Source organism: Balaenoptera borealis (genome assembly GCF_965194805.1).
Source record: "Balaenoptera borealis genome assembly, chromosome: 19".
NCBI lineage: Eukaryota > Metazoa > Chordata > Mammalia > Artiodactyla > Balaenopteridae > Balaenoptera > Balaenoptera borealis.
Genome location: NC_138878.1, coordinates 12,420,355 through 12,447,941, shown reverse-complemented (window position 1 = coordinate 12,447,941; position 27,587 = coordinate 12,420,355). Strand labels below are relative to the sequence as shown.

Genomic DNA, 27,587 nt, shown 5'->3' with positions numbered 1-27,587 from the left:
CTACAGAGCGACAGGTCCATCAGTTGCACTGAAATGTGAAGGCAAAAGCCTAAATCCTCAGCCTCCTCCCACACCCAGAGAGGCACATGGCCACCACCAGGACCCACATGATAACAGGTGCCTCATCCAATCCCAGACCCTCATCCCATCTCTTGGGCCCTCAGCACCAGACGTTGGATCATCCCAGGGGCAGTTTCCCACAGTGCCGGGGGAAGTGGAAATTCCCCCAGCAGGAACAAAAAAGATCTTTATGAGGACAACCTTGAAGAGCAGAGTGAGTTTATTCCAAGAAGACTGCAGTCCTGAGAACTCACGGCCCACAGGCACATGGCAGAGTTGCTGGTTAAGGCCACGATTAGCAGTGACTTGCTGCAGGACTGCACTGGCTCTCCGCCACAGACACGAGTGTGGACCCTCATCCCTGTTCCCACTCCCCCATTAAGTCAGCTTGGGAGTGAGTGTGGAACAGCAAGTCTCTACTCAGGCAAAAGCCTGACCTCTAAGGAAGGCCACAGGAAATGCCTCAAAGGGCCTCTTCAGGGTCGGCCTTACCAAGGGACCCCAGCCATCTGCCAAGTCTAGTTGTCATCCCCTTCTTCCAGGCCCTCATGGAGAGTGAGAAGGCCAAGGCCCAAGCTGGGCCATCAGATTTGTAAAGGTCACAGGGGACACTGAACTTAGGACCTTCCTATGTCCAGACACCAAGCCTAGGCCACTGTCAACCAGGAGGTCACAGTCCTGTTCCCAAGCACCGTCTGTGCTTCACCAACTTTTAGAAAGGGCTGGGCCTGAGCTCAGGTTGGCTTCCTTTGGAAGCAGATTCACGAAGTGGGTGGAGAGTAGAAGACTGAGTGCTCCCAAGGGGGAAGGAAGGGAGGGCCTGCTATAGCTCCAGGCTTTCTCCTCTTGCAGAGGGACAAGCCTCATGAGAAGGGGCCTCAGGCTGAGGTCTCAGTCCCCAGCAGCTGCAGGCTCAGGCCCTGAGTGTCCACTTCTACCAGGTGGATGCTGTAGTTACCGAGGCCCTAGGAGCAAAGGACAGAGGTGCTTAGAGGGTTCTGGGTGGGTTTTAGGCTTTTGGGAGGCTGGACTGTGGCTGCAGGGCCAAGGGGGCTTACAGCTGTAGCCGCTGGTTAGCTGGTGGGCCACAGGGAGGGCTCCTGTCCCACGCCAGATACCATACCCCGACCACACCATACCTCAGTCTTGGCCAGCACAGCCTCCAGAGCTTCCTTTTGCCGTGGCTCCTTGGTCAATAGATAGAGAAAGCCCCCGCCACCTGCCCCTGCCAGGCTCTGGCCATGCACGTGGGGGGCCAGGACAGCCATCATACGCCGCACAGCCAAGGGCTCACAGCCTGGGGCCATGAGCTTCTTCTGCTCCCAGTATGATGTCAGGCAGTGGCCCAGCAGAGGCAGGCTCCCTGGGGTGGGGGCAGAGAGGGGAGTTGTGTGCCTGAGCCAGGATATTCACTCAGTGCCCATCTGTAGACTGGATGGGGTGCCAAGAGGCACTGCTTAACCAGTGTCATAGTTAAGAACCTGGGTTCGGTACTGGCTGGAAACAGGAGTGACGAAGCCCACCTCACGGGGTTGTCTGAGGACTAACGAGCACAGGGCAGCTGGCGTGGTACCCGGCACGGTGTTCGCTGAACCGTGTAGCCCTCATCAGCCCCTCATCAGCCCTGACTCCCCGGAACTCGGCTATGCAGCCAAGCCTCTTCCCCCATCCGCTTCCTGGCAGGGGCGGCTGGAGGCCTTCCCCAGGATGCAGGTGTTGTCCTGAGATGTGACGCCCACCTAAGTGTGGGACCCTGCAGAGGACAGAGGCTTCGTACCTAGGGACGGTGCCAAGTCTGCAAAGGCCCCCGGCCTCAGACCCACAGGCAACAGGCACTCACTCCTGGTGCCTGAGCTCCGGGGAAGAAGCGCCTTACCTTGGCGGAAGGCTTCAGCGCACTCCTCGGTGTGCCGCACCAGGTTGTGGGCATTCTGTACAACGGCAGGCAGCCGGGCATACCAGCTCCTCAGCACGTCCTACAGATGGGGCAGGAGGGGTGCGGTGAGGCTCAGCCTAGCTGAGCCAGTCTCGCGTCCCTCCCTTCTTCTGGGGCCAGGGCTCACCTGCAGCAGATTCCGGGCCAGGCGGGTCTTGCCAGTGTACACCAGGAGCAGGTGGTCATTGAGCTTCTGGACAAAGCCCACAGGCACAGTGATCTCTTCCACCTCCACCTTCAGTGGCAGCTGAGCCCGGGAGCGCCCCACCTTGATGCCAGGCATTAGGCCACCCACTTGGTCCTGCCAGCCACCTCCTGCGAGAGCCCGGGCCCCGTCACTGTTGGAGCCTATCTGGCCCAGCTTCCCTCTCCCAGTACAGGCTCCTGGCCTTGCATCCCTGGCAGGGACGAGCGTGGGAAGACAGCGTCCCCCCCGCAATTTCAGCTGGGCCAGGTGAGCTGTGCAGCTTCTGCCCCCGCCCTGGGAGCAAGTTGAGCCCAGCAATGGAAGGGGCTTCATTCTGGAGCCAAGCTTAGAATGCACAAGGCCTGAGTTTTGTTGCAGACCTAATGTGTACTTGGAATTGGGGTAAACCACATCAAAGGATTAAGACCTTACGCTAACCTTTCCCCCTGAGGAGGGATGACATAGGACTTTCCCTACAGCCTAACAGTCCCTGCACCCTGGCTTGCCTGATAAAGGGTGTTGATGGTGGAAATAAGCTCCTCAGCATCTCTTATCAAACTTAAAATAGCTTGTTCACATTTTGCTTTACTAATGAAAGGTATGGATCTCTTTTCTTCTTGCAGCTATATAAAAATGTCAAAACTTGAGATGATTCTGGGATAGGCCTTTGATATTTGGAGAAGGGCCTGCAAGGATTTCGAGTATAAAATGCAAATGGCAGGAGGCATCTGGAACTTTACAGCCAAAATGTGGTTAGTGTCAGGCCTGGAATGTCAAGAACTCCTTAATCGCACCCCTCTCCTTCAGAGCACGTAGCATAGCTTGTAATTATACATTTACTGGAGTGGTTATTGATCCATGTTTGTCTCCAATAGACCGTAAGACTTCTGATGGCAGGGATGCTGTTTTTGCTCACTTTATCCCCAGGGCCCAATACAGAGCGGGTGTTCGATAAATAGTTGTCATTTGACCAAATGAGAGATATGAACAGTGTACCTCAAAAGAAAACTAAAAAAGCTTCCCCATCTGCCCCTTTTGCTAATGACTACCTATTATGGGATGTGAGTCATTACAATGAAAGGAGGGAGCTAGGCTACAAAGTGGCCAGAGAAGATACCATAATCAGGCATCTATACATCTCTGTGGCAGTTTCCCTCCCACAGTCATGCTGAAGATGAGGCCTGGCATCCTGAGGTGACCAGAGCACCCTAGAGCCAGACAAACCTCTGGCTGCTCTCCATTGTGCATGGATGCTAAGGGGCCACAGTGATGAGTAGGAGAAGCGTGGTGCTAGTGACATTCCGTATGATCACAGCCAGGCACTGGGTACCCCATCATGTGGTGGGGGAAGCGAGGCACAAGTGGCCCTCGCCCAAGGGGGAGGCACGGTGCTGAAGAACAGGCTGAAGGTCCTGTCCCCTAATCCAAACCCAGCCCTGCCCTGAGGGACAGCCCTGGGTAGGAACAGAGACATGAGGAATACCTAACACACATGAAAGGTGCAGCACAGACTCTAACACTTAGTAGGTGCTCCTACATCAAGCCCTTTGAGGTAGAAATATTTCATTTTGAAAAGCACCAGAGAGAGAGTGTCAGAGTGGTGAGAGGGAAGCTCTAACCCTTGTAAGGAGCAGCACAGTTCCGTGGCTGTCTGCACGTCCAGGGAAGCCCCTGGGGGCCCTGAAAAAGTTCCCGCGACCTCCCTTCTGCCCTGGGGCAGTCCGTACCTGTGGTAAGTAGCTGCTCCAGATGCAGCACCGCGTGGATCAGGGCCTCCGTGCCCACCGCCCGGCCTGCGGCCCGCTGCAAGGCGGCCAGGGCAGCCCCCGCCAGGATGCTGCTGGTGCCTGCAGGGCACGGAGGAGAGCACCAGCCATGACACGGCTCTGCCCAGCCCAATCCTGCCCCGCCCCCTCCCTCTCCACTGGGCAGAGGCTGGGGAGAGGATTGGAGGCAAAGCTGAAAGGGGGAACGGAGTCGGTGAGCAGCAGGGAGACAGGGCCTGCTCACCAAGGCCAGAGCCATGGGGCAGCTCAGACCAGGTATGCAGCTCAAAGCCGCCCCCAAAGGCACACAGCAGCTGCTCACTCAGCGAGAGCTTGGAGTGGACGCTCACGATGCCCGCACAGATGAAGGCCGCCTTCAACAGCGCCCCTGTGGAGTGAGCAGCATCCGGCAAGGAGTTTGGTCTTCAGGGGTGGAAACAGAAACCCCACCCATCTCAGCCTGGCCCGGGGCTCGGCGCAGACCCCATCCCCAAGCCACAAAAGTTCCTCTGGGCTCCATAACACCAGCAAATGTGCCAGCTCTACCTCCTGTGCCTGGGCAGGGTAACATGAAGGCTCCTCCACCAGACTGGCTCACCCTCAGGCCAGGCACCCATGGCCTGCAGGGTCTCTCGGGTTCTGCCCCCATCCCCCAGCTGGCTAGGTGTGCCATCCCCACCTGCACAAATCACAGGTGCCCTGACCTGGGGCATGGGGCTGGCAGTAATCCTGCAGGTCATCCAGGCTCCCGCATACTATCTTCGTGGCCATCTTGTCCTGCCGAGGTCCCACCGCCAGCCACAGCTCGGGCTCTGGGATGCGGCGAGCCCTGGCCCCAATGGGCCGGCGGCCATTCAGTCGCACAGCCAGGCCCAGCACTGCCCCACCAAGCTCATAGGCAAGGGGTGGCGTGTCACTCCAGCCCCCTGTGGCAATTGAACGAGACCAAGCTGGTCACAGGGGCTGCCAGCTCAGTTCCGGGGTGGCTCCCCTCACCCCTAACCCCCCCCCCAGGGGCTCACCAGAGAAGTCCACTCGAGCCGGGCACTCAGCCACCACCCACTGCCCGGGTGCTGGCAGCTCTACCGGCACCGAGGAGACAAAGTGCTGGGCTGACATCACAGCCTGGCGGATCAGGATCTGCCCAGCCCCCTCGTAGTGGCGGGCAGCTCGTACTAGTAAGGCTGGTCTGCCAGGAGGGAAGGGAGAGATGGTGGCATGGAGCCCCAAGCTGGGGGCGGGCTGCTTGGGTTTGGGGACCGACTGCCCTAGGTGACCTGAGGACACTCCGCCTCTCTCTGGGTTTCCACCTCCAAGGACGGCAGGAGGCTTCTCCAAGGGTTCTGACATCATTAGCACCCACCTGCTCAGCCACTTGTCCCGCTCCTCGGCGAGCGCCTCCACGCCCCGCGCCAGGTCTCCACACTCCAGGTACGAGAAGGGCCGCACCCACTCAGGGTTGGCAGCTGGCCCACTCCGTAAGCCTCCTTGGCCCTCTGCCATGCAGCCCAGGACATCCGCCACACAGGCCAGTGCCCGGGCTGCCACGCCAGGGTCTCCCCCACCAGCTGCCACTGAGGGACCAGGAGTCAGGAGCAGCTGGGGAGGAGGCCCGCCCTCAATGCCCCCTGCCCTCAGGCACCCCAGACTCCTCACACCTCTTCACTTTTGCCCAAGATGTATCCTTGCCTGGGAATGCTCCCCTCTTCTGCCTGGCAAAGTTCTCATCCCACCAGCCCCAGCCCAGATATGCCTCTGCAGCCCCCACCCAGGATGCCCTTAATGAGTAAGAGCTCAGGCTTGGGGGGCAAACCACCTGGGTTCAGTCTCAGCCCCCCACCAACCAGCTGTGTGGCCATGAGTGAATAACTGAAATGGAGAATGAGGCAGTCCCTGTGAGGCTAAGGCTGAGTCCCCAGCCAGAATGCCTGGGTCCCACGCAGGGCGGGCCACATCCCCCTGGGGCTGTGCTGGAGCTCTTCACCCACATCCAGCCCCCCGCACAGAACGTGCAGGCTTTGCCGATGCTCACAGGACCCAGAGCCTCACCCCCAGGCCTCCGCCGCTCACCAAACTCCCCACTAACAGGGATGGACTTCCCAGAAACCTAAAAGTTAAGTCCATTTGCGTCTTTCCCCTGCTTTAAAGTCTCAAGACTCCCTAGTACCCTCAGGTTGAGGACCTAGAGGGCAGACAGGGCAGGTGATGCTGGGTCTGGCTTCCCAGCATAGGTGCCCAGCACACTCACCCTGGTCCAGGGTGGCCATCAGGGGCCCAGGACAGCCCTCGTGCACAGCAGCCCGGATCAGCGGGCGCAGGCTGAGGTCCTGCCGGGCCTCCAGCACGTGCCGCGCCTTATGCAGGGCCTGGCGGAAGAACAGGTGCCGGCGGGAGGCCAGTGTGGCAGCCCGGTCCAGGCGCGGCTGCAGCTGCTCCCAGGACAGACGCCAGGACGCTCGCCAAGCCCGCAGGGCCTTGCCCCCATCCTCCTGGGGGTCCAGCATCCACAGCATGTCCTGGGGCCCCAGAGCCCTCGAGGGGTGGAGCACGGGAAAGAGACGGGCACTGAGAAGGCAGCGCTCAATGGGGGGCATGTCTGGGTCCCACAGGTCCCAGTCCCTGATGTGGGGAGAAGACACATGAGCAGGAGGGAAGCAAGTGCTCCTGCCTGGTCACCAAGCCCTGACCACCTGTCAGCTGGGGGTTGGCTCATTCATGGGGACAGGACGAACTCCAGAGGCAGCACAAGCAGGCAATTCAGGGAGGGAGGCCCAGCTGCCCTGCCTCCTTTCCCAGGCCATTGAACAAAATCCCAAAGCCTGAGCACGGCCAGGAATTTGGAGTTGCCCAGGGAGAAGATGCTAGGGCAAATCAGGCTGCTCAAAACTACCCCAGGGGACTACCCTGGTGGCGCAGTGGTTAGGAATCCGCCTGCCAGTACAGGGCACACGGGTTTGAGCCCTGGTCCAGGAAGATCCCACATGCCGTGGAGCAACTAAGCCCGCGAGCCACAACTACTGAGCCTGCGTGCTGCAACTACTGAAGCCCGCACACCTAGAGCCCGTGCTCTGCAACAAGAGAAGCCACTGCAATGAGAAGCCCGTGCAACGCAACGGAGAGTAGCACCTGCTTGCCACAACTAGAGAAAGCCCGCCCGCAGCAATGAAGACTTAACGCAGCCAAATATAAATGAAATAAAAAAAAAAAAAATACCCCAGACCGCAGGGATGGTGGGGGGTGGGGCAGGAGCAGGATGAGCCTCCAAGCAGCTACCACCCTGGCTGCCGAGGCCCACAGAGGCCCGTGGGGCCACCAACCCTACCGAATGCCTGTCTTCTGGAAGAACTGACTCCAAGACATGTTGAGATACGTTCCTGTCCCCTGTCTCTGGGGGAAGAGAAGGAAGCAGTCAGGGCTGCAGGGGCCACAGGAAGGGGTTAAGGGCAATAAGGCCAGGATCTGCTCAAGAGGGGACAGGAAAAGAGACAGGGGCACTTAGGCAAGCAAGTTCTGAAACAGCGTCAAGTCCTGGAGCTTCCACATTCCAGCCCGGGTGCCTGGAACCTGGAGCAGAATCCTGGCTGTAGGCCTGACCCTCCATAACTGGCTCTGCAGCCCAAGGCGGGTCACCTCCCTCTCTGAACCTCAGTCTCCGGCCTGAAAAATGGGGATAAGAATCCCCACCCAGCCTGCGTCAGAGCAGCTGAGGAGGGAGGTAAAGGCCTGTTGAGACTCTACTGGCTACACTCTCCTCACTGCCTATCTCTCAGGTGAGCGCTCAGAGAGCCCTGCAGTGAAGCTGGGCTAGGACCCCCGGTGCTCCCCAAAGCCTAAAGAATGGGGGCGAGGGGAGGTAGGTGAGCACCTACTTCCCAGCTGTCCAGACGGCCAACGAGGGTGAAGGCCCGGCTGCGGGCGCCGTGCAGCTGCACATGGTGTCCCTGCAGGACGAGGTCGTGCAGCTCCAAGCCGTGCAGTGCCTCGGACTGGGCCACGTCCAGGCCACTCACGAAGCAGCCGGTGCCGATGTGAATGGGGCCCTGGCAGGGGAGCGGGCAGGCGTCCTGCGTGGGCAGGGGAACCCCAAGCACGCCCACAAAACACACAGGACCCTGGCTCCCGTACCCTTGCCCTCCCTCTGCCTGCCCTCTCAGGCCTCACCCGCAGGTGGCAGTGCTGCAGGACACTCCCAGGACCCAGCTGGACGGGGCCCTCCAGCAGGCAGCTGACCACAGAGCTCCCGGCCCCCAGTAGTTGCCGCTCCTGTGAAGCCAGGGAGAAAGCTGTGAGGGCCCAGGGCGGGTGCTGCCCCAATTCTCCTCCACAGCCAGGGCCAGAATTCCTGCTGCTCCCCGCGCCTGTCGGCCAGCCAGATCCCTCTCGATACCTCCCTGGCCCCAGCCTCAGGCTGACTCCCATCCCATCTTGATTTCTGCTGCTCCCCCAGGGGCACGCTCTCCCTGCCTTCTCCTCCAAAGCAAATCTGCACCCAGTAGTGGAAGTCCCACCAGATGACAGCTCCCCCAGAAAACCTCTCCCACCTGTCCAGCTATCCCTACCCCCGCCACCCTGAGGGCCACCTCTGAACTCTACCTGCCCCATCACCATGAATTTGCCTGAATCCCCAAGCAGACCCTTCAGAAAGGGTGGGGGGTGGGGAATCTTCTCTAGCTGCTCGCTCAGACTTGGATGTAGAATCCTGACTTGGCCACTTACTGGCTCTGTGGTCTTAAGCAAGTAACTTAACCTCTCTGAGCCTCCAGTGACTCACGTGCAAAATGGGGATAATAACACCTACACGCGTAGATAATCTGTCCCAAGCGTGAGCTATTCGCTCCCCTCCCTGCAGCCCCCATTCCCACCTGTCTCCAGGTACCCCGTAGGCCCCTCTGCTGGCCTTACCTCCAGGCAGGTCTTACCTCCACCTGGGAGTGCACGACCTGGGCCCCAGGAGCCCCCGGGAATGTGAGACTGTGCAGGAACTCACTGGCTGAGTTGGTCATGTAGTTGTAGCTGCCGTCAGGGACATATGCTGTAAAGATACAAGTACTGACCCCAACACCCTGCATGTTGCAGCTCTGACACCAGGCTGGGCCTCCCACCAGAAGACACATCTTCATCAGGGCCTGGGAGGGCAAGCATGGAAATGAGCCCGCTGTGCCAATGGGGAAGCTGAGATCCAGAGAGGCTCAGCAACCTGCCCAAAGTCACACAGCTAGAAAGTAGAAAGACCAGGACTGGAGCCCAGGAAAGGGACAAAGGAAGAAGAGGAGAGTCACCTCAGCAGGGGACTTTGAACTGGGAGAGGGTAATCGTCCAGTCCATGCACTCACTAGGCCTGCCTGGTCCAGGAGCCTGGGGGCCAGGCAGGTGGGGTGGGAGCCTCATTCTGGGGGCCTTCACTCCCATGGCCTCCCTACCCCGGAGAGCCAAGAGGCAGTACCCACCCACTGTGAGGGGCTGATCGCGAAGCTCCCTCCACAGCTCAGCCCGGGCTCCATGCAGATAACCCGCGATGTCCACATCACCTTGCCCCATCTCTGGGGGCCGCCCCACCAGGAAGTCCTCCCTTCTCACGTTCCGGGCCATGCAGAGCAGGATGTCAAAAAATAGAGACAGCTGGGACAAGGGTGGGAAGCACTGCTATTAGTGGGTACCTAGGCTGAGCTGGGGCGGTTCCATCTCACGAGACGCTGACGTAGAGAGGGGAAAGGACTGGCCTGAGGTCACACAGCCAGGTGCCAGTGTCAGTGCCTCTTGCCCAGGCCAGGACCTGCCAGTCCCCACTCCCAGTCACCTGGACAGGCCGGGCTCCGGAGTCCAAGCCCATGTAGGTGCAGGCGTCCAGAGGCGGGCTCACATGGGTGGCCAGGAGGTGCTCAGCAGTTTCCACAGAGAAGAAGACAAGCCCAGAAACCTGGAGGGGCCCCCACAAGGGTCAGGTGGGAGACCCTGGGGCCAGCCTTGTGCCTGAGTTGGGGAGGGCATGTGCAGATGTGCCAAGCAAGGCTGACTGCCACACCGGACAGGATCATTCATCTTCTGGGCCACTCCAGCGCCCAGACTCCAGGCTTAATGGAGGCAGCTCCACCAAGGGCCCCTCAGCAGGCAACTTCTAGGACCCCCTCAATTTTCAGGTCTCCTCCCAATCCCAGTTCTCCATCTTCCCTATAGTCTAGTCCCAGGCTCTTATCCACCACTCGTACCTTTGTCCTTCATTCTAGAAGGATCCCCTGAGTCTGGTTCCAGCCTTTCTCATTTGGGACAAGACCCTGAATTCCAAGGCTACCCCCTCCTCAGATTTTGGCTTCACCCGCTCCCCTGAATACCAGTTCCAGATCTTCCTCAGATTCTGGTTCTAGCCTTCCCCAGAAGGAGTGGGGCTCTGCCCTGGCAGCCATACCAGTGGCACCCGCCCGTCAGGCCTGGCACATCGTTGTATCTCTGCCTCGGTGCCTTGGTAATAAATGTCCAAAACGAAGCCCTACATGGGAGCAGAAAACAGAGTTAGGGAAGGGAGCAAGAGAGGATTACGAAAGAGGGCACGCAAGGGTGTTCTCCAGATGTAAACCTAGGACACAAGTCTGACAGGCCCCAGCATACTTCTGGGGATACAAGTGCCTGAGACCTCCCCCACCCTGACAGCAGAGGGCAGGCTTCAAATGTCTCCACAGCCCCAAGCCTGGGCACAGAGCCTGGCACAGGATCAGGGGCAATTCATGTTTGGCAAAAGACTAAGCACAAGGGCTGCTGCCATGGGGGGAAACTCCTCCAGATCCAGACCATGCCAGAAAGTCCAGGGCGAGGCTGCCCAGAGCACAGGACCAGGAGGCCATCCCAGGATGGCTCAGCTGCCCACGCTGCTGCCCCAGGGGCACTACCTGGGAGTCAGTGAGGTAAACACCATGGTTCCGGGCATAGGCCGTGCTCCCCGGAAGGGCGATCGCTCTGGCTCCCCGGAAGCCGTCCCAGCTGATCCCTGCAGGCGGGGGAGTCAGGAGGCTCTCCAGGGACCCCGGCCCAAGGAATGGGGGCGTCCCTTCCAGGAAGAGGGCAGGGGCTTCCAGGCGCCTCTAAAGAAAATACGGTTTCCAAAGCCAAATGGACATTCCCCTGGGAGAATGACAACACCTCACCCCCAAAGTGTGGCCACAGAGCCCTTTGGGACAAAGCGGGCAGGGCTGGGTATCTCCACTCTACGGACAGGCAGACAGGCCCAGCAGGGGAAGCCCTGCCTCCTGGTCTAAGCTCCATCCTTCAAACCTTAGAGCTTCCCTCGTGAACAGGGCAGCCGGCCAGGCCCAGAGACGGGGTGGGTGAGGAGAGGCAGAGCCACGCTGGCTGTGGCTAGGGAGGGCAGTCCCAAGCCTTCTCAGGCTCACCTGGGTTTGGAGGAACAGACAGCAGCATGTCGGTGCTGCAAACCCACACGCCTGGCGGGGAGCCTGGGCCCAGCTGTGGGGAGAGAGGACGAAGCTGATGGCCGGGCCCAGCCCTTCCTCTGCTCCCACCCAGCACAGCCTCAGCCTGTTCCAGGGGGACTCGGGCTGCTGAGGTAACAGGGGCCTCCCTATATCCATGGTGCCGATGCCAGCCCTCCCGCCTGCTTCCTGAGGCCGCACCTCCCCCCAGTGTGGCCAACACTAACATCCTGAAGCTCTAACTAACTCCAGGCACCCAAAGCCATTGTTCCTGGCATCCCCCGTCTGAGCCAGCACAGACTATGGCTGGTGGCTCAGCAGGAAAGCGGCAGGACAAGGCCCCATGGCAGCTGCCTGTCTCACCCGATGGCTCATGATGTCCAGCAAGCAGTCCAAGTTGCAGACCACGGCCTCCACAGGGGCCTGGGGGTTCTCCACAGGGAGGCAGGTGAAGGCCCGGCCACAGTCATCGAAGGGGAAGTCTCGGCCCTGGGGCGGGAGCAGGGACAGGCAGAAGAGCTTGAGGCAGAGAGCCTGGGCAGAAAGCCATCAAGCCAGAGGACTTTTACAAAGTGTGTTCTCGTGTGATTTTTTAAATTACATGATTATGGTAAAAAATGAGCAAATGCAGATACACAAAAAGAAAAACAACCCCTCAGGGATAATAACCATTGCCCTCATTTTGATGTTACGCCCTTTTGTATATACCTCACATGCAGGCTATTTTTTTTTTTTTTTTTTTTACAAAAATGAAAAAGACGGAGACAACAGAACTTCACACACACACACAAGAGTACAAGTCAAACTGGAGAAAGACTGGGAACCATATCAATGTCAATATCCTGGCTGTAATTATACTATAGTTTTGGAAAATATGACCATTGGCGAGATCTGGGCAAAGTTTACAGAGGCTTCCCTCTGGAATATTTCTTAAATGTGGATCTACAATGATCTCAATCAAACTTCCAATTAAAAAGGCTGAGATCATTCTGTACAAACTTGTGCAGCTGGCCTTTTTCACTGAACAATGAAAATATATTCACCGATGCTCACAGTGAGCCAGGCCAGGCCCCAATTTAAGCATTTGATGGGTCATCTCAGCACATCCACATGAAGTAGGAACTGCTGCCATCCTCATGTTACTGATGAGGAAACTGAGGCCTCGAAACAGTCAAGTGACTTGCCCCAGGTCACAGAGCTGGTCAATGCACAGGTCAGTGCAGAGAGTTAAATGGACCTTTTAATCATTGTCTAATATTCCACCAGGAGGATATGCTGTTTATATTTAACCGGTTCCCTATTTTGGACACCTGGATTAATTCTGTTTCTGATTCTTCAGGATTTGCACAATGCACACCTGCACACAAAGGTAGAAGACCCCTAAAGTCCCATCCAACCCCGAGGATTGACCATCCTTCTGCACGGCCCTTGCCCAGCATTCTACTGACCATGTGCAGGATGAGGATCCAGGCCGAGTGCAGAACATCCGATGTGACCACCTATCAAAAGTGGAAGAGCACTGTTCACAGAGGTCTGGGCAGATGGCACCCGAGGATGGCACCCTCTTGTGCAGGGAGAGACCCCCAGCACAAGTCCACACAAGAACCAAAGGAGGGACTTCCCTGGTGGCACAGTGGTTAAGAATCTGCCTGCCAATGAAGGGGGACACGGGTTCGATCCCTGGTCTGGGAAGATCCCACATGCCACAGAGCAACTAAGCCCGTGCACCACAACTACTGGGCCCGCGCTCTAGAGCCCGCGAGCCACAACTACTGAGCCCGTGCGTCACAACAAGCCCATGCACCTAGAGCCCGTGCTCTGCAACAAGAGAAGCCACCGCAATGAGAAGCACGCGCAGCCCAACGAAGAGTAGCCCCCGCCTGCTGCAACTAGAGAAAGGCCGCGCGCAGCTACGAAGACCCAACGCAGCCAAAAATAAATAAATAAAATAAATTAAAAAAAAAAAAAAAAAAAAGGAACCAAAGGAGCAACCAGCAAGATCAAGACCAATGGCCACAGGCAGGCACAAGGCAGCCCTGGCCACTCCTGGATAAGGAAGCACAGCAGCCTTCCAGTTGGGCCACTCCCCTGTCCCCTGTTTTTAGGGAAGGCTGCAGGCAAGAACGTGGGGCTGGCTGGCGGGTGACTCACAGTAAGTCAGCTTCATGGCAACCACACAGTGGTCCCCTCCCTTGCGGGTGCCACCCCCACTGCCAGAGCGTGTCCATGCCTGTGACCACCCTCACTGCCTGTGCCAGGGTGCCATGCAGGCAAGGTGACCTCGTGAAGTGGCTGGGTGTGTGTGGGACGTGGGCCCACGCTCTACGCACTGGGGGCCACTGCACCTCAGTTCCAGCAAACCATTGCTATGTGGGAAGGAGAGTCCAGGGTAGCAAGATGAGATTTCTCAAGGGAAGCCAGAAAGCCTAACTCCGAGATACTGGCTCTGACTTTCTAAAACCACTACAAAGGCTGCCCCTGCCTTCTGCCCTCAGCTGGATGAGTCTGCTCAATCTACAGATGCAAAAACTGATGCCAAACCTGAACTGGGCAGGAAAGTGGAGCCCGAAGAGCTGGGGACCTTGGAAAGGCTCTGTTTGAAGCCCCCATTCCTGCTGTGCCCAGGGGGGCACTTGAGGAGCACTCACAGTGAAGCCTGCACGGGCACTCAGGTGCTCAGCAGCCACCAGCAGGGCGTTGAGGGTGGCTCCTCCACTGCCCACGTGAACCTCAGGGTCTTCCACGGCCAGTAGCATCGTCCTGGTGGGGATCTGCTCTCGCTTCTGCCGTATCTCCAGCTCTGTGGTCAGAACATGACTGGGACCTGCGCCCCAGCCTCTCCACCCTGGTCCCAAGCACCTCAAGCAAACCTCCTGACAGCCATTATTTAATCTTCTTTGACTTAGCAGCTTTTCATCTAGTAGCTCATTAGATCTTTTCCCAACTCAGTGAGGTAAGTACAATTACTCCCATTGCACAGATGAGAAAACCGAGCCTCAGTGAAGTGACCTATGTCTGAGGTCACGTGGCTAGGAAGAAGCAGAATCTGGGTTTGAACCCGGGTCTGCCCGGCTCCTGGGGCTGTAGGCGTATGTGGCAAAGAAAGGGGAGAGGGTTCCACATTAGGGGCAGAGTGGAGAGGGAGGGTCAACTACCTCTCTGGAAGACCTCGACGCTGTCCTTGTACTGGCATGTCAGGATGATGACCGTCCAATCAACCCCCTTCGGCTGCTCCATTCTGGCCAAAGTTGAGGGGCTTCCAGGGCAGAGATAAGGGTATATGTGAATTTTTTAAAATTATCATACCCTAAAATTGATTTTTTTGGTTGTAAGTAGTTTTATGAATTTTAATACATGTATAGATTCTTGTGGTTACTACCACCATCTGCATCTAAAAAAGCTCCCACATGCTAACCCTTTACAGTCACACCCTCCTCCATCCCTCACCCCTGACAACCAGCCATCTGTTCTCCAAAGCTATAGTTGGAATGTAATCTTTTGAGATTGGCTTCTTTCACTCAACATAATGCCTCTGAGATTCATCCAAGTTGGCTATGCATATCCATAGTTCTTTCTCTTTTTTTGCCAAGCAGTATTCCGTCGCATAGACATCGCACAGTCTGTTTCTCCACCCACCCACTAAAGGACATCTGGGCTGCTTCCAGGTTTTGGTAATCATGAATAGAGCTGCTATAAACATTCATGCAGATTTAGCGTGAACATAAGACTTCGTCTCTCCAGGTGGACACCTAGGTGTGGGATTGCTGGGTCATGTGATGAGTCTATCTTTGACTTCATCAATCTGGGTGCATGACATTTCCTCAGGAGAGGAAGTAAGGGGAGTGGGGTGGGGTTGACAGGGGGTCCCACCTTAAAACAAGGGGCTGCCCTTTCGGTACCGCAGGCCCCTCATCATCCAATCATTGGCACTGAGCTGCAGGGAGGGAGGCTCTAACTTCTAGGCTCCTGAGGCTGAGGGCAATTCCCTGGAAAAGAGGGAAGCTCTGGGAGAGGGGCACCAGTTTGTTCAAGAGCAGCATGCCAACAGCACCCACTACAGGGACCTCAGAGGGGAACTCCCCTCCCAGAGGCTCCAAGCCAGAAGGGGGCTGCAACCCCACCTGTCAGCCATCTTCCTCCAGGGCACTCTGAGCAAGTGAGGGGAAGGTGAAGCCAAAGCTATGGCTTCACCCACTCCTATCCCCCCAACACTCCTTTCCTACCAGATAAGAAGCCTATCTGACTGCAGAGGCCCTGGCCTCCCCAAGACCTCTGTGGACGAGTCTCTAGGCGTGCGCTGGCGTCTACCTCTGGCAGGGTCCCAGTTGCTGTCCCATGCAGCAGCCCACCCCCACCTCTTCCCTCCAGCCCCCAAAGCTCAGTGTGGGGAGGGTCGGTAGAGTGAGCTGCATGCCACCCCAGAGGTGCCCTGACCACACGTCCATCTGCAGTCAACCCTCACCCCAGCCAGAGCCAACAGGAAACCTGAACCTCAGTAATGGTTTCTTCTTATGCCAGACTCTGCTGCCACCAAGCCTATGGTTAAGGCTGACAGACACTGCCACTTAGCAACACCCACACTCCCATGAGCTTTCAGGTAAAGCTTCCACCACTAACAAAAATTGCTCTGTTCCCTGTTCAGCTCAGGAGGGAAATCCAGAGGGGAAACCTGAGCTAGAGATCTTGGCCAGGCATCTGAGGTCAAAGGCATTCCCCAGGTTACCCATCTGGCCTTCCCAGTAAAGGGGGTGGCTGGGGATTCCACATGGGCCACCAACTCCCTGTGTGATCTTCGGCACCCCTAACCCTCTCTGGCCTCCTGTGGTAGGGAGTGTAACGGATAGATGCCCCCATCTTGTTCACACGGAGGCCATGCTTCCCACCAACCAATGACATGAAGAAGACAGACCCACTCCTACAAGATGGGGATCCTCATAAAAACCATATGATCATCTCAATAGATGCAGAAAAAGCTTTTGACAAAATTCAACACCCATTTCTGATAAAAACTCTCCAGAAAGTGGGCATAGAGGGAACCTACCTCAACATAATAAAGGCCATATATGACAAACCCACAGCAAACATCATTCTCAATGGTGAAAAATTGAAAGCATTTCCTCTAAGATCAGGAACGAGACAAGGATGTCCACTCTCACCACTATTATTCAACATAGTTTTGGAAGTCCTAGCCACGGCAATCAGAGAAGAAAAAGAAATAAAAGGAAAACAAATTGGAAAAGAAGAAGTAAAACTGTCACTGTTTGCAGATGACATGATACTATACATAGAGAATCCTAAAACTGCCACCAGAAAACTGCTAGAGCTAATTAATGAATATGGTAAAGTTGCAGGATACAAAATTAATGCACAGAAATCTCTTGCATTCCTATACACTAATGATGAAAAATCTGAAAGAGAAATTATGGAAACACTCCCATTTACCATTGCAACAAAAAGAATAAAATACCTAGGAATAAACCTACCTAGGGAGACAAAAGACCTGTATGCAGAAAACTATAAGACACTGATGAAAGAAATTAAAGATGATACCAACAGATGGAGAGATATACCATGTTCTTGGATTGGAAGAATCAACATTGTGAAAATGAGTATACTACCCAAAGCAATCTACAGATTCAATGCAATCCCTATCAAATTACCAATGGCATTTTTTACGGAGCTAGAACAAATCATCTTAAAATTTGTATGGAGACACAAAAGACCCCGAATAGGCAAAGCAGTCTTGAGGCAAAAAAATGGAGCTGGAGGAATCAGACTCCCTGACTTCAGACTATACTACAAAGCTACAGTAATCAAGACAATATGGTACTGGCACAAAAACAGAAACATAGATCAATGGAACAAGATAGAAAGCCCAGAGATTAACCCACGCACCTATGGTCAACTAATCTATGACAAAGGAGGCAAAGATATACAATGGAGAAAAGACAGTCTCTTCAATAAGTGGTGCTGGGAAAACTGGACAGCTACATGTAAAAGAATGAAATTAGAATACTCCCTAACACCATACACAAAAATAAACTCAAAATGGATTAGAGACCTAAATATAAGACTGGACACTATAAAACTCTTAGAGGAAAACATAGGAAGAACACTCTTTGACATAAATCACAGCAAGATCTTTTTTGATCCACCTCCTAGAGTAATGGAAATAAAAACAAAAATAAACAAGTGGGACCTAATGAAACTTCAAAGCTTTTGCACAGCAAAGGAAACCATAAACAAGACGAAAAGACAACCCTCAGAATGGGAGAAAATATTTGCAAATGAATCAACGGACAAAGGATTAATCTCCAAAATATATAAACAGCTCATTCAGCTCAATATCAAAGAAACAAACACCCCAATCCAAAAATGGGCAGAAGACCTAAATAGACATTTCTCCAAAGAAGACATACAGACGGCCACGAAGCACATGAAAAGATGCTCAACATCACTAATTATTAGAGAAATGCAAATCAAAACTACAATGAGGTATCACCTCACTCCTGTTAGAATGGGCATCATCAGAAAATCTACAAACAACAAATGCTGGAGAGGGTGTGGAGAAAAGGGAACCCTCTTGCACTGTTGGTGGGAATGTAAATTGATACAGCCACTATGGAGAACAATATGGAGGTTCCTTAAAAAACTAAAAATAGAATTACCATATGACCCAGCAATCCCACTACTGGGCATATACCCAGAGAAAACCGTAATTCAAAAAGACACATGCACCCGAATGTTCATTGCAGCACTATTTACAATAGCCAGGTCATGGAAGCAACCTAAATGCCCATCAACAGACGAATGGATAAAGAAGTTGTGGTACATATATACAATGGAATATTACTCAGCCATAAAAAGGAACGAAATTGAGTCATTTGTTGAGACGTGGATGGATCTAGAGACTGTCATACAGAGTGAAGTAAGTCAGAAAGAGAAAAACAAATATCGTATATTAATGCATGTATGCGGAACCTAGAAAAATGGTACAGATGAGCCAGTTTGCAGGGCAGAAGTTGAGACACAGATGTAGAGAATGGACATATGGACACCAAGGGGGGAAAACTGCGGTGGAGTGGGGATGGTGGTGTGCTGAATTGGGCGATTGGGATTGACATGTATACACTGATGTGTATAAAACTGATGCCTAATAAGAACCTGCAGTATAAAAAAACAAACAAAACAACTAATACTAAACTTTCATTGGGTTATTTGTATGGAAATATGTTAATATAAATGTTTCAGACATTACATGAAATTTCTAAAAATCTTATATTTGTATTTGTATGGAAATATGTTAATATAAATGTTTCAGACATTACATGAAATTTCTAAAAATCTAAAAAAAAAAAAAAAAAAAAAAGATGGGGATCCTCTGACAGGCACCCTTGGCTCCAGAACTCCCCATCAACCCAACAGAAACTGTCTTAGAACTGCACTGCAGTCTGAGAGCCTTCTACCCATACCTCCCTTCTTCCTTCTGGTGCTGTTACAGGAAGCAGAACTGAAAACTGACAGCTCTCCCTGCTTCCTCCAGCTCCCTCCCCTTCTTCCCTCCCCCAATAAATCTCTTGCAAGTCTAATCCCATCTTGTTCTCTACTTCTCTGAGGACCTAAACCAACATGGGAGTATATCATCTTCCTCTTGGGACTGCCAAAGGAAAAATTACTGTAAGAACCTCTAAATTAATGTCTGGGAAGTACTTTCTTTATACTTAAAGATGAAGAAACTGAGGCACAGAGAGATTAAGTGACTTGACCAAGGTCACACAGCTAGCAAGTGGTAGAGCCAAATTTGAACCCAGACACCTTTTTTCCAGAGTCCATTCTCTTAACCCCTACACTGAACCTACTTTGTAGGATAGAAAAAAGAACCAACGTACTAAATATATGTGAAGTGCCCAATACAAGGTGACAATGAAATGGGGATGGCATTAATGGTAACAGCCACTAGAAGTTAAGACCCAGAGTTAAGACACTATGATTTTTCATCTTCACAACACCACTGCCAGGTAAGTATTCTGTCCACTTTACAAATGCTAGTTGATGCTGCATCCATGACTGGGACCTGGGTCTCTCAGGTGATGGTGACAATGATGTTTGATCCCAAGCAAAGGTGTTAAAAGAGAGCAAGGAAGAAATGCCCCAAGGAGAGTCCAAAGGTCTGAGGCCAGTCTTGGTCTTGGCATAGTGACTGAGAGTCATGAGCAGATGACAGGTCACAGGCAGAGGAGGGAGGATGGCATAATCTGGACTGTACTCTACTAGAAACTGGAGCAGAGGAATAGTCCTGGGCTGGGAATCAACCCCCCAGAGGCTGTCCCCATCTCTCCCTCTTCCTGTGTGATCTTGAGCAGGTTACTTAACCTCTCTGAGCCTCAGTTCCCCAATTGAAAACTGGGGCCAAAGATACCAACCTCCTAGGATGGTTGCATTAAATAAAACATAAAAATATGTGGCACACAGCAGGAGCTCAATGAATGGTAGTTCTCTCCAGTGAGGAAAAGCAACAGAAGAATTCGACTTGACCCTGAAGCAAGTTGGAGTGAAGGCTCTGATATATTCTCTGGGTCAAAGATGCTCCTGTAGAAAAAAAAAATCAGGGAAGGCCTGGGAAAATCAACCAAGGCTAAGTGGCATGCCTTGCCCGATCAGACTAAAGGGTATTATGAGAACAGAAAAGGTGGAACAGTACTGGTAGCATAGGGAGAGTCTTTTTCAGGCACCACGCCAAAGACACGTTGAAGTATCAGCTCATGTGACCCACTCAACAGCCCTATGAATTGAATTTTACCACACCCACGTAATTTGTAAGGAAATTGTAGCGTAAAGAGATGAAATAGCCTGCCCAAGGACATATACAGCTTTTACAGGCAGGTCAGGTGTATCCAACTCCAAGATTCCTGTTCTTACCCACCCTGTAGAAACAAGACATCTCTCCTGGAGTCTTTGCCCTCTGTCATACCTGACATTTGTACAGAAATCTTAGATAATACAGGCCTCTATCCAATATTCTGCACACTTCCAACAGAACTTTATCTACTGAGGCCAAGTTGAAATAGTTCTTAATGTCCTCAGCCACACGCTGCCTAATATTAGGATAGGGAAGGGGAGCCAGGGACAGAATAAAATAGTAAGGCCTCTTCATATTTGCTTTTTGAAGAGAAGTGGGGCAGGGATTTTGCATTTTAAAGGGAAAAAGCAGCCCCAGGGAGGAATGTGATTTGTCTTCTGGGAAGCGAAAAAAGGCAGAAGAAAGGTGATTGGGAGTAAAATTACATTGCAAATTACACAAACGTCATATAATTGAGATTTGTGGATAATGACGAGCCCCGATGGGGTAAACGGAGGCAGGAAAAGCGACCTCAAAGGAAAAATCACCAGCGCCAGCATCCAGAGGCCCACCTGCCTGTGGTCCCTGTCCCGGGCGTCCCCAGGTCCCGGAGCTCCTGTAGAAAGACCCAGGCCAACGGGTAGAAGGACCCGCAAACGCCCCTTGGAGGAAGTGGGCGCCCGGGGGCGGCTGCAGAGTTCCCCGACGCTCTTCCCTATCAGGAACCAGACAGCCAGTGGCCCGGCTCAGTCTTGCGGGTCCAAGAGTGTGGGCGGGAGGCGGAAAAACGGCGCGGGACACTGGGTGTGCGGTACCGGTATCCGCGCGGTCTGACATACGTGCCTCCGCCGGTTCTCGGCACAGCGGGATCTTTAACGCGGGGCTGTGCGTGCCTTCGCGGCGCACCCTGGGAAATGTAGTTTCAGCCCTCCGCCCGCCCTGGCTTGTCCTCCTCAAAAGCCCAGCTCGGAGCTATCGCCTGGGCCCGCGGAGATGGTCAGGGCAGCGCTTTCCTAAAGGGCAGTGATTCTTCCCCTCGAGAAGGGAGGTGAGGGGAGAAGGCGGCTCCGCTGGGCAGCAAAACTACAACTCCCAGAGGAACCAGTGGGTTGTAAAGACAAAACTCGTTTTCTGAGACTCGTGGTTCCAGGTTTGTGTTTTGTTCGTTTGTTTAACCCCCTGGCCGGGGGCGTGGTGCCGCCGCGTTTCCCCGAAGAGACAGAAATCAAACCGGGAGGAAAAACCCCACAGGTGTCGTTCGAGCGTAAGCGACTACCGTTGGATTGGCAATTGGCCATGCTTTCGCGGGTTCATTACGTGGGTCCTTCCGGTAGAAACTTTTCAACTCTGTAGTGGGAAAAAGATCTGTGGCTTTTTTGGAAAAGTGATGAATGGCTGCCTTGTTCGTAATAGCGGAAAACTGGAAACACTCTCTCTCTTTCCAGGGTACTGGGAAAATAAACTAGGCACATCCATGCAATGGAATACTCTGCAGCAGTTAGAAATAATGAGCTAGATCTACATGTACAATAGGGAAAAGTGTTCAAGACACTTTGTTAAAGAACATTATGTATGGGAATCTACTCGTGTCAAAAATAATGTATGCGGACATATAGTACATGTGGATAGGAACCGGACCGGAGGGAGCACACTCTGAGGTGGAGACTGCCAGGGATGGGGATAGGCAGGGAGAACGTGAGCTTTATTTGTATTGTTTGAATTTTTCTTATGAGAATATACTTTCCAAATCTAGTGTCCTTAATAGGGAGCCTGCGAGGCCCAAGTGGTCAGTCTCAGAGAAGATGAGGGATTCTGCTCTAACTCTGTGTAACCTTGACCAGTCACTTGGCTATTCTGCCTCCTTGTCTTTATCTGTAAAATGGGGTAATAATAGTGTCAAATGCCTAAGATTCTTATGAGGATGAGATAAATAAATTCTTGACTCCATAGTAAATGCTTCAAAAATATTAACCATTATTATGCTGATTGTTGTTATTCCCATGCGGACTCCTTAAAGCTGGATCAATGGTTTGTTCACTATTGTATCCTCAGTCACTAGAACGTGCCTAGGACATTGTAGGTGGTTAAAGCAATTTGGGTTTGTACTGTTTGTTTTTTTTGTTTTTTGGGTTTTTTTGGCCGCACCACATGGCTTGCCGGATCTTAGTTCCCCAGACAGGGATCAACCCCGGTCCTCGGGTCCTCGGGTCCTCGGCAGTGAAAGCGTGGAGTCCTAACCACTCGCCTGCCAGGGAATTCCCAACAATTTGTTGAATGAAGGAATGAATAAAGAGCAGTCCCCTGCTCAGCTCCTGCTACCCTGCCTCCTCCCCCAAATCTCTCTCCTTCTCTCAGTCTTCTCCCACTAGAGTCAGCCCCCCTCTTCACTTGGCCCAGGTCTCATCCTCCTTCCCCCACTTCAGCACCTGCTCTCTTCTACTGTGAACCCAGCAGGCCTCCAGGGAAGAGATGAGCTGCCTCCCACTGCTGCTGTTCTCAGCAACGCAGATCCCAGCTCTGCAGTGGAGTGGAAGGCAGGGATGCCTGCAGCTGCAGCGTGGCGGGGGTTCAAGGAAAACAGCTCCGAGGAGCTCAGAGGCCAAGGGCTTCACCCCACTTCCTAGGGCGGGCATGCTGGCCCGGTAGGGAGTGGCTCCAAGGCCACTAGCAAAGATACTCACAGAAGGCTTTTTAATAAGATAAAGCCCTCAGCAGCAGACACAAAAACATGTAGCTCTCCACCCCACGGTCTGGGGTAGACAGAGCCATGAAAAAACATTCTGATGCTATAACGTAGGGTAGATTCTAGTGGTTAAATACAGGGTTTGGAATCAGACAAATCCTCCCCAGTTCTCATCACTTTCTGACAATGTGAGCAAGCCACTCAAATTCTTTGAGCTCAGCTTTCTTCCTCAGTAAGAATACAATAGTATTTGCCTAACCAGGTTGGGAGGATTCAATGAGCCAATGCATATAAAGGGTCTGGCACAGAGTAGGCATCCAACTTCCTTATTAAACAATCATTCTGCCAAAATGTAAGGGTGCTCATTCTGCCAAAATGTAAGGGTGCAAGTCTGGAAGGCTTCTTGGAGGAGGTACAATCTGCAGGACCCTGCATGAGATATGAGGCTGCTGGTAGCAGGAAATCCCTCTGGGAGCCAGGACTACCCACAGGGGTATCTTAGGTTGAGTTCCCTAGATGCCTTAGGTTGAGTTCTCAGAGCCTGAGAAAGGGATTCTTGTGCAAATGATCTCTTAGGGCAGTGAGGGAGGCAGGATAGGGCAGGGGAAGAAGCCAAGCAAAGATGTCAGTTCAGCTAAGTCTAGTCTCAGTCTGATCCTCTGGGGAGCTCTGGAGCATAAAATACATCACAAGGTTTACCCCTCTTAGAAGCAAGGGAGCTGGACTTTTTACCCCACATCAGTCATTCATGGGCTGTGGGCGGGCCAAGGGGACGTAGGGAAAGGAGGGCATCTCCAGGCAAAGCAGCTCACAGGGACTGATACCAATTCTTCAGAGAAGGGTGAATCTATGAGACATTAGCAGCCAGCACTCACAACAGCAGGGGAATGGGTGCACCATCCCTGTAAAGGTATATAACCAAGAGTATTTACTGCCAGGGGACTGGCAAAGAGATGGGAACTGGATGAAGAAAATGGGGAGAGGATATTAATTTTTCCTACTGGGTCTTCCAAGGAGAAATTGAAGCAGCTGATATGTTTTTGTTTGTTTGCTTTTATTTTTTGCCGTACCACACAGCTTGCAGGATCTTAGTTCCCCAACCAGGGATCGAACCCGTGCCCCCTGCAGTGGAAGTGCAGAGTCCTAACCACTGGACCGCCAGGGAAGTCCCTGGTATGGTTTTAAATAATCAAAACCCAGACCTGATAGGATAACCAAATAGTTAACCCTTTCTGGAGGGCTAATAAGTGTACTTTATCATTAAGTGGCCCATCTTCCCCAATGCCTGATTTGCCTTTGCCAAATATCTTATGCAGTATTTTTCAAAAAGTGCTGCTATAGGATGTTAACAAGTGTTGCTGCAGAGGAGGTACAGATCCATTAAACAAAGGTAGACAGGTTTATTTTCTTCCCACAACTTTTAAACCAATATACTGGATAAACAAAGACAATGGAATATTATTCATCCATAAAAAGAATGAAATACTAACACATACTGCAACATGGATGAGTTTTGAAAACACTATGCAAAATGAAAGAACTCAAACACAAATAACTACATACTGTATGATTCCATTTATATGAAATGTCTGGAATAGTTAAATCCATAGAGACAGAAAACAGATTAATGGTTGCCAGGGACTGGTGGGAAGAATGGGGGGTGATTGCTTAATGGGTACAGAGTTTTCTCTTGGGATGATGAAAATGTTTTGGAACTAGATAGAGGTACTGGTTACAAAACATTGTGAATGTACTAAATACACTGATTTGTATGCTTTAAAATGGTTAATTTTATGTTATGTGAATTTCACCTCAATTTAAAAAAACAACCACGACAAGCTCAGTGTGCTTGTTGCTAATGGGGTGTCACTGTTCCCAGGCCTTCTCAGTGGACAGAGCTAAGGAAAAAAATACCTATATGTATGGGGAACCTCTAGGCTAACCTATAAAGCATTTCACAAACAGGTTAGGGAATCCTTTTTTTTCTTTCTTTTTAATTTATTTATTTATGGCTGTGTTGGGTCTTCGTTTCTGTGCGAGGGCTTTCTCTAGTTGCGGCAAGCGGGGGCCACTCTTCATCGCGGTGCGCGGGCCTCTCACTATCGCAGCCTCTCTTGTTGCGGAGCACAGGCTCCAGATGCGCAGGCTCAGTAGTTGTGGCTCACGGGCCCTGTTGCTCCTCGGCATGTGGGATCTTCCCAGACCAGGGCTCGAACCCGTGTCCCCTGCATTGGCAGGCAGACTCTCAACCACTGTGCCACCAGGGAAGCCCCAGGGAATCCTTTTTTGAGAGCATCTCACAGGACCTATAATGTAGAAGGCTGACCCAGCGCATGGAACATTGGTGGAAAGTGGGTCCCTTAAAATGAGTCCCTGGGGACACTAAGGATGGGGCACAAATGGAAGGACAAACTCCTGTTTTTGTTTGTTTGGGGTTTTTGTTCGTTTGTTTTGGGGGGATGACTTTTGGTTTTGGCCACGCCGCGGGGCATGCGGGATCTTAGCTCCCCAACCAGGGAACGAACCCGAGCCCCCTGCAGTGGAAGTGCGGAATCTTAACCACTGGACCACTAGGGAAGTCCTATGACTCCCGTTTTAATCAGCACTCTTCTTCTGCCTTTTTGTATAACTTTTGAGAAACTGTTTCTCTGAGCTGGGACTTACTTTATACACCAGACCAATGGTCTCCATTGATATAATTGAAAGGACAGTAAAAAAAGTTTAACACTTTTAATGTCTGTCAGAGTGCTTTACTAGGTTTCAAGCTCCAAGAAGATAGGGTCTAAGTCTTCTTTATCAGTCATTTTCACAGTGCCGGCCGGTGTGCTTTCCACATAAGGAATAGGTAGTACACATTCTATGGAAGACCTTGGACCAACCACTTTACCTCCCTGAGCTATCTGCCAATTTAGTTCTGCCAGAGGCTAAGAAATAATTAATTTAATCAACATTTCTGGAAGGTCTGTGTGGACCTACAAAAGCCGGTCTTCTGCTCTCCAATAGTCTGTTATCTAGTGAAGTAATGATAACAAAAGACACCGTCAGTTGAAGCTTCCTCAGTTGCATTCATTTAATCTTTAATCTGGATCATCAACATTTAGATCATTTTAAATCTTTGCTCTTACAATGCTATGACAGATATCCATCTCTATATGTAACTAAGAACATGTGCAGATAGGATATCTTCCTAGAACTTACTAGGTCAAATTGTGTGTGCATGTGCAATTTGAAGATGTTACCAAGTCTCTTCTCATAGAGGTTGTATGGATTTCCAGCCCCGTTGGCAGTGGCTGGAGAATCCTTGTTCTCCACACTCTTGCCAAGATAGCTATCAAGCTTTTTGATCTTTGCCAATCTGATAGGTGAAAAATGATATCTCAGTGTGGTTTTAATTTGCATTTCTTTTATTAAGAGTGAAGCTCTGAGAAAATAAATGTTGGTTAGAATGTGGAGAAATTGGAACACTTGTGTACTGTTGGTGGGAATGTAAAATGGTACAGCCGCTGTGGAAAACATTATGGTGGTTCCTCAAAAAATTAAAGACAGAATTATCATATGATCCAGGAATTTCACTTTTGGAATATATCCAAAAGAATTGAAAACAGGAACTCAAAGAGATATTTGTAAACCCATGTTCATAGCATCATTGTTCACGATAGCCGAAAGATGGAAGCAACCCAAGTGTCCGTTAATGGACGAATGGATAAAATGTGGTATATACATACAATAGAATATTATTCAGCCTAAAAAAAAGAAGGAAATCCTGACGCATGCCACAACATGGATGAACACTGAGAACATTATGCTAAGTGAAATAAGCCAGATACAAAAGGACAAATATTGTCTTCATACTTACATGCCTTGATAGTCAAATTCGTAGAGACAGAAACTAGACTGCTGGTTGTCAGAGGCCGGGAGGAGAGGAAAATGTGGGTAGTTATCCTTTAATGGGTACATAGTTTCAGTTTGGGAAAACCAAAAAGTTCTGAAGATAAATGGTAGTGTTTGTTGTACAACAACGTGAATGTACTTAATGTCACGGAACTGTACACTTAAAAATGGTTAAGATGGTAAGTTTTACGTGTATTTTAGCACAATTTTTTAAAAAAGAGTGAAGCAGACTTCCCTGGTGGTCCAGTGGTCAAGACTATGCACTTCCACTGTAGGGGGCACAGGTACCAGGGAAACCAAGGTCTCGCATGCCACGAGGTGTGGCCAAAAACAACAACAACAACAACAACAAAACATAAAGAGTGAAGCTTTGCATCTTTTCATGTCACAGCCATTTGTGTTTGCTTCTCTGTGACCTGTCCGTTTATATTCTTTTCACATTTCCTGTTGTTCCTTGGTCATCTTCTTACTGATTTACAGAGCACTTTGTACTAGCCTTTTACCCTGATATAAATTGCAAAATTTTCTTCCATTTTCCTATTGACTTGGTTTTTGTTGTGTTTTTTTTTTTTTTTAATAAACTTATTTATTTATTTATTTTTGGCTGTGTTGGGTCTTCGTTGCTGCACGCAGGCTTCCTCTAGTTGCGGTGAGCAGGGGCTACTCTTCGTTGCCGTGTGCGGGCTTCTCATTGCGAGGCTTCTCTTGTTGTGGAGCATGGGCTCTAGGCACACGGGCCTCAGTAGTTGTGGCTCACGGGCTGTAGTTGTGGCGCATGGGCTTAGTTGCTCCGCGGCATGTGGG

General features: G+C 51.8%; 1 protein-coding gene across 5 annotated transcripts; it reads right to left on the bottom strand.

The window, feature by feature from the left end:
- Positions 1 to 262: 262 nt before the first annotated feature.
- FCSK (fucose kinase) lies at positions 263 to 21,091 on the bottom strand. 5 transcript variants are annotated; one of them, XM_082369790.1, is made up of 25 exons: positions 20,782 to 21,091; positions 19,794 to 19,959; positions 14,526 to 14,626; positions 14,019 to 14,170; positions 12,819 to 12,869; positions 11,734 to 11,859; positions 11,332 to 11,404; positions 10,831 to 10,928; positions 10,353 to 10,433; positions 9,747 to 9,866; positions 9,397 to 9,568; positions 8,869 to 8,981; positions 8,111 to 8,212; positions 7,819 to 7,989; positions 7,272 to 7,408; positions 6,198 to 6,568; positions 5,313 to 5,523; positions 4,972 to 5,138; positions 4,654 to 4,875; positions 4,194 to 4,337; positions 3,911 to 4,030; positions 2,124 to 2,311; positions 1,937 to 2,036; positions 1,200 to 1,423; positions 263 to 1,025 (listed from the first exon to the last, which is right to left on the bottom strand). In XM_082369790.1, exons 3-25 carry the CDS (start codon positions 14,605 to 14,607, stop codon positions 939 to 941), a joined length of 3,312 nt encoding a protein of 1,103 aa, XP_082225916.1. In that variant the 5' UTR covers positions 14,608 to 14,626; positions 19,794 to 19,959; positions 20,782 to 21,091; the 3' UTR covers positions 263 to 938. The 5 variants fall into 5 exon arrangements, with proteins under 5 accessions (XP_082225916.1, XP_082225917.1, XP_082225918.1 ...); XM_082369791.1 differs by having other exon boundaries at positions 7,272 to 7,336; XM_082369792.1 differs by lacking the exon at positions 19,794 to 19,959 and having other exon boundaries at positions 7,272 to 7,336; positions 20,782 to 20,923.
- Between the last annotated feature and the right edge of the window lie 6,496 nt (positions 21,092 to 27,587).

Coding starts and splice junctions, on each gene's coding strand:
- FCSK (XM_082369790.1), bottom strand. CDS start 14,607: ATGGAGCAGCCGAAGGGGGTTGATTGGACGGTCATCATCCTGACATGC. Junction 10,929..11,331: donor GTCTGTTCCTCCAAACCCAG/GTGAGCCTGAGA, acceptor CCCCGCCTGCAG/GGATCAGCTGGGACGGCTTC. Junction 5,139..5,312: donor CGGGACAAGTGGCTGAGCAG/GTGGGTGCTAAT, acceptor CCCTCCTGGCAG/ACCAGCCTTACTAGTACGAG.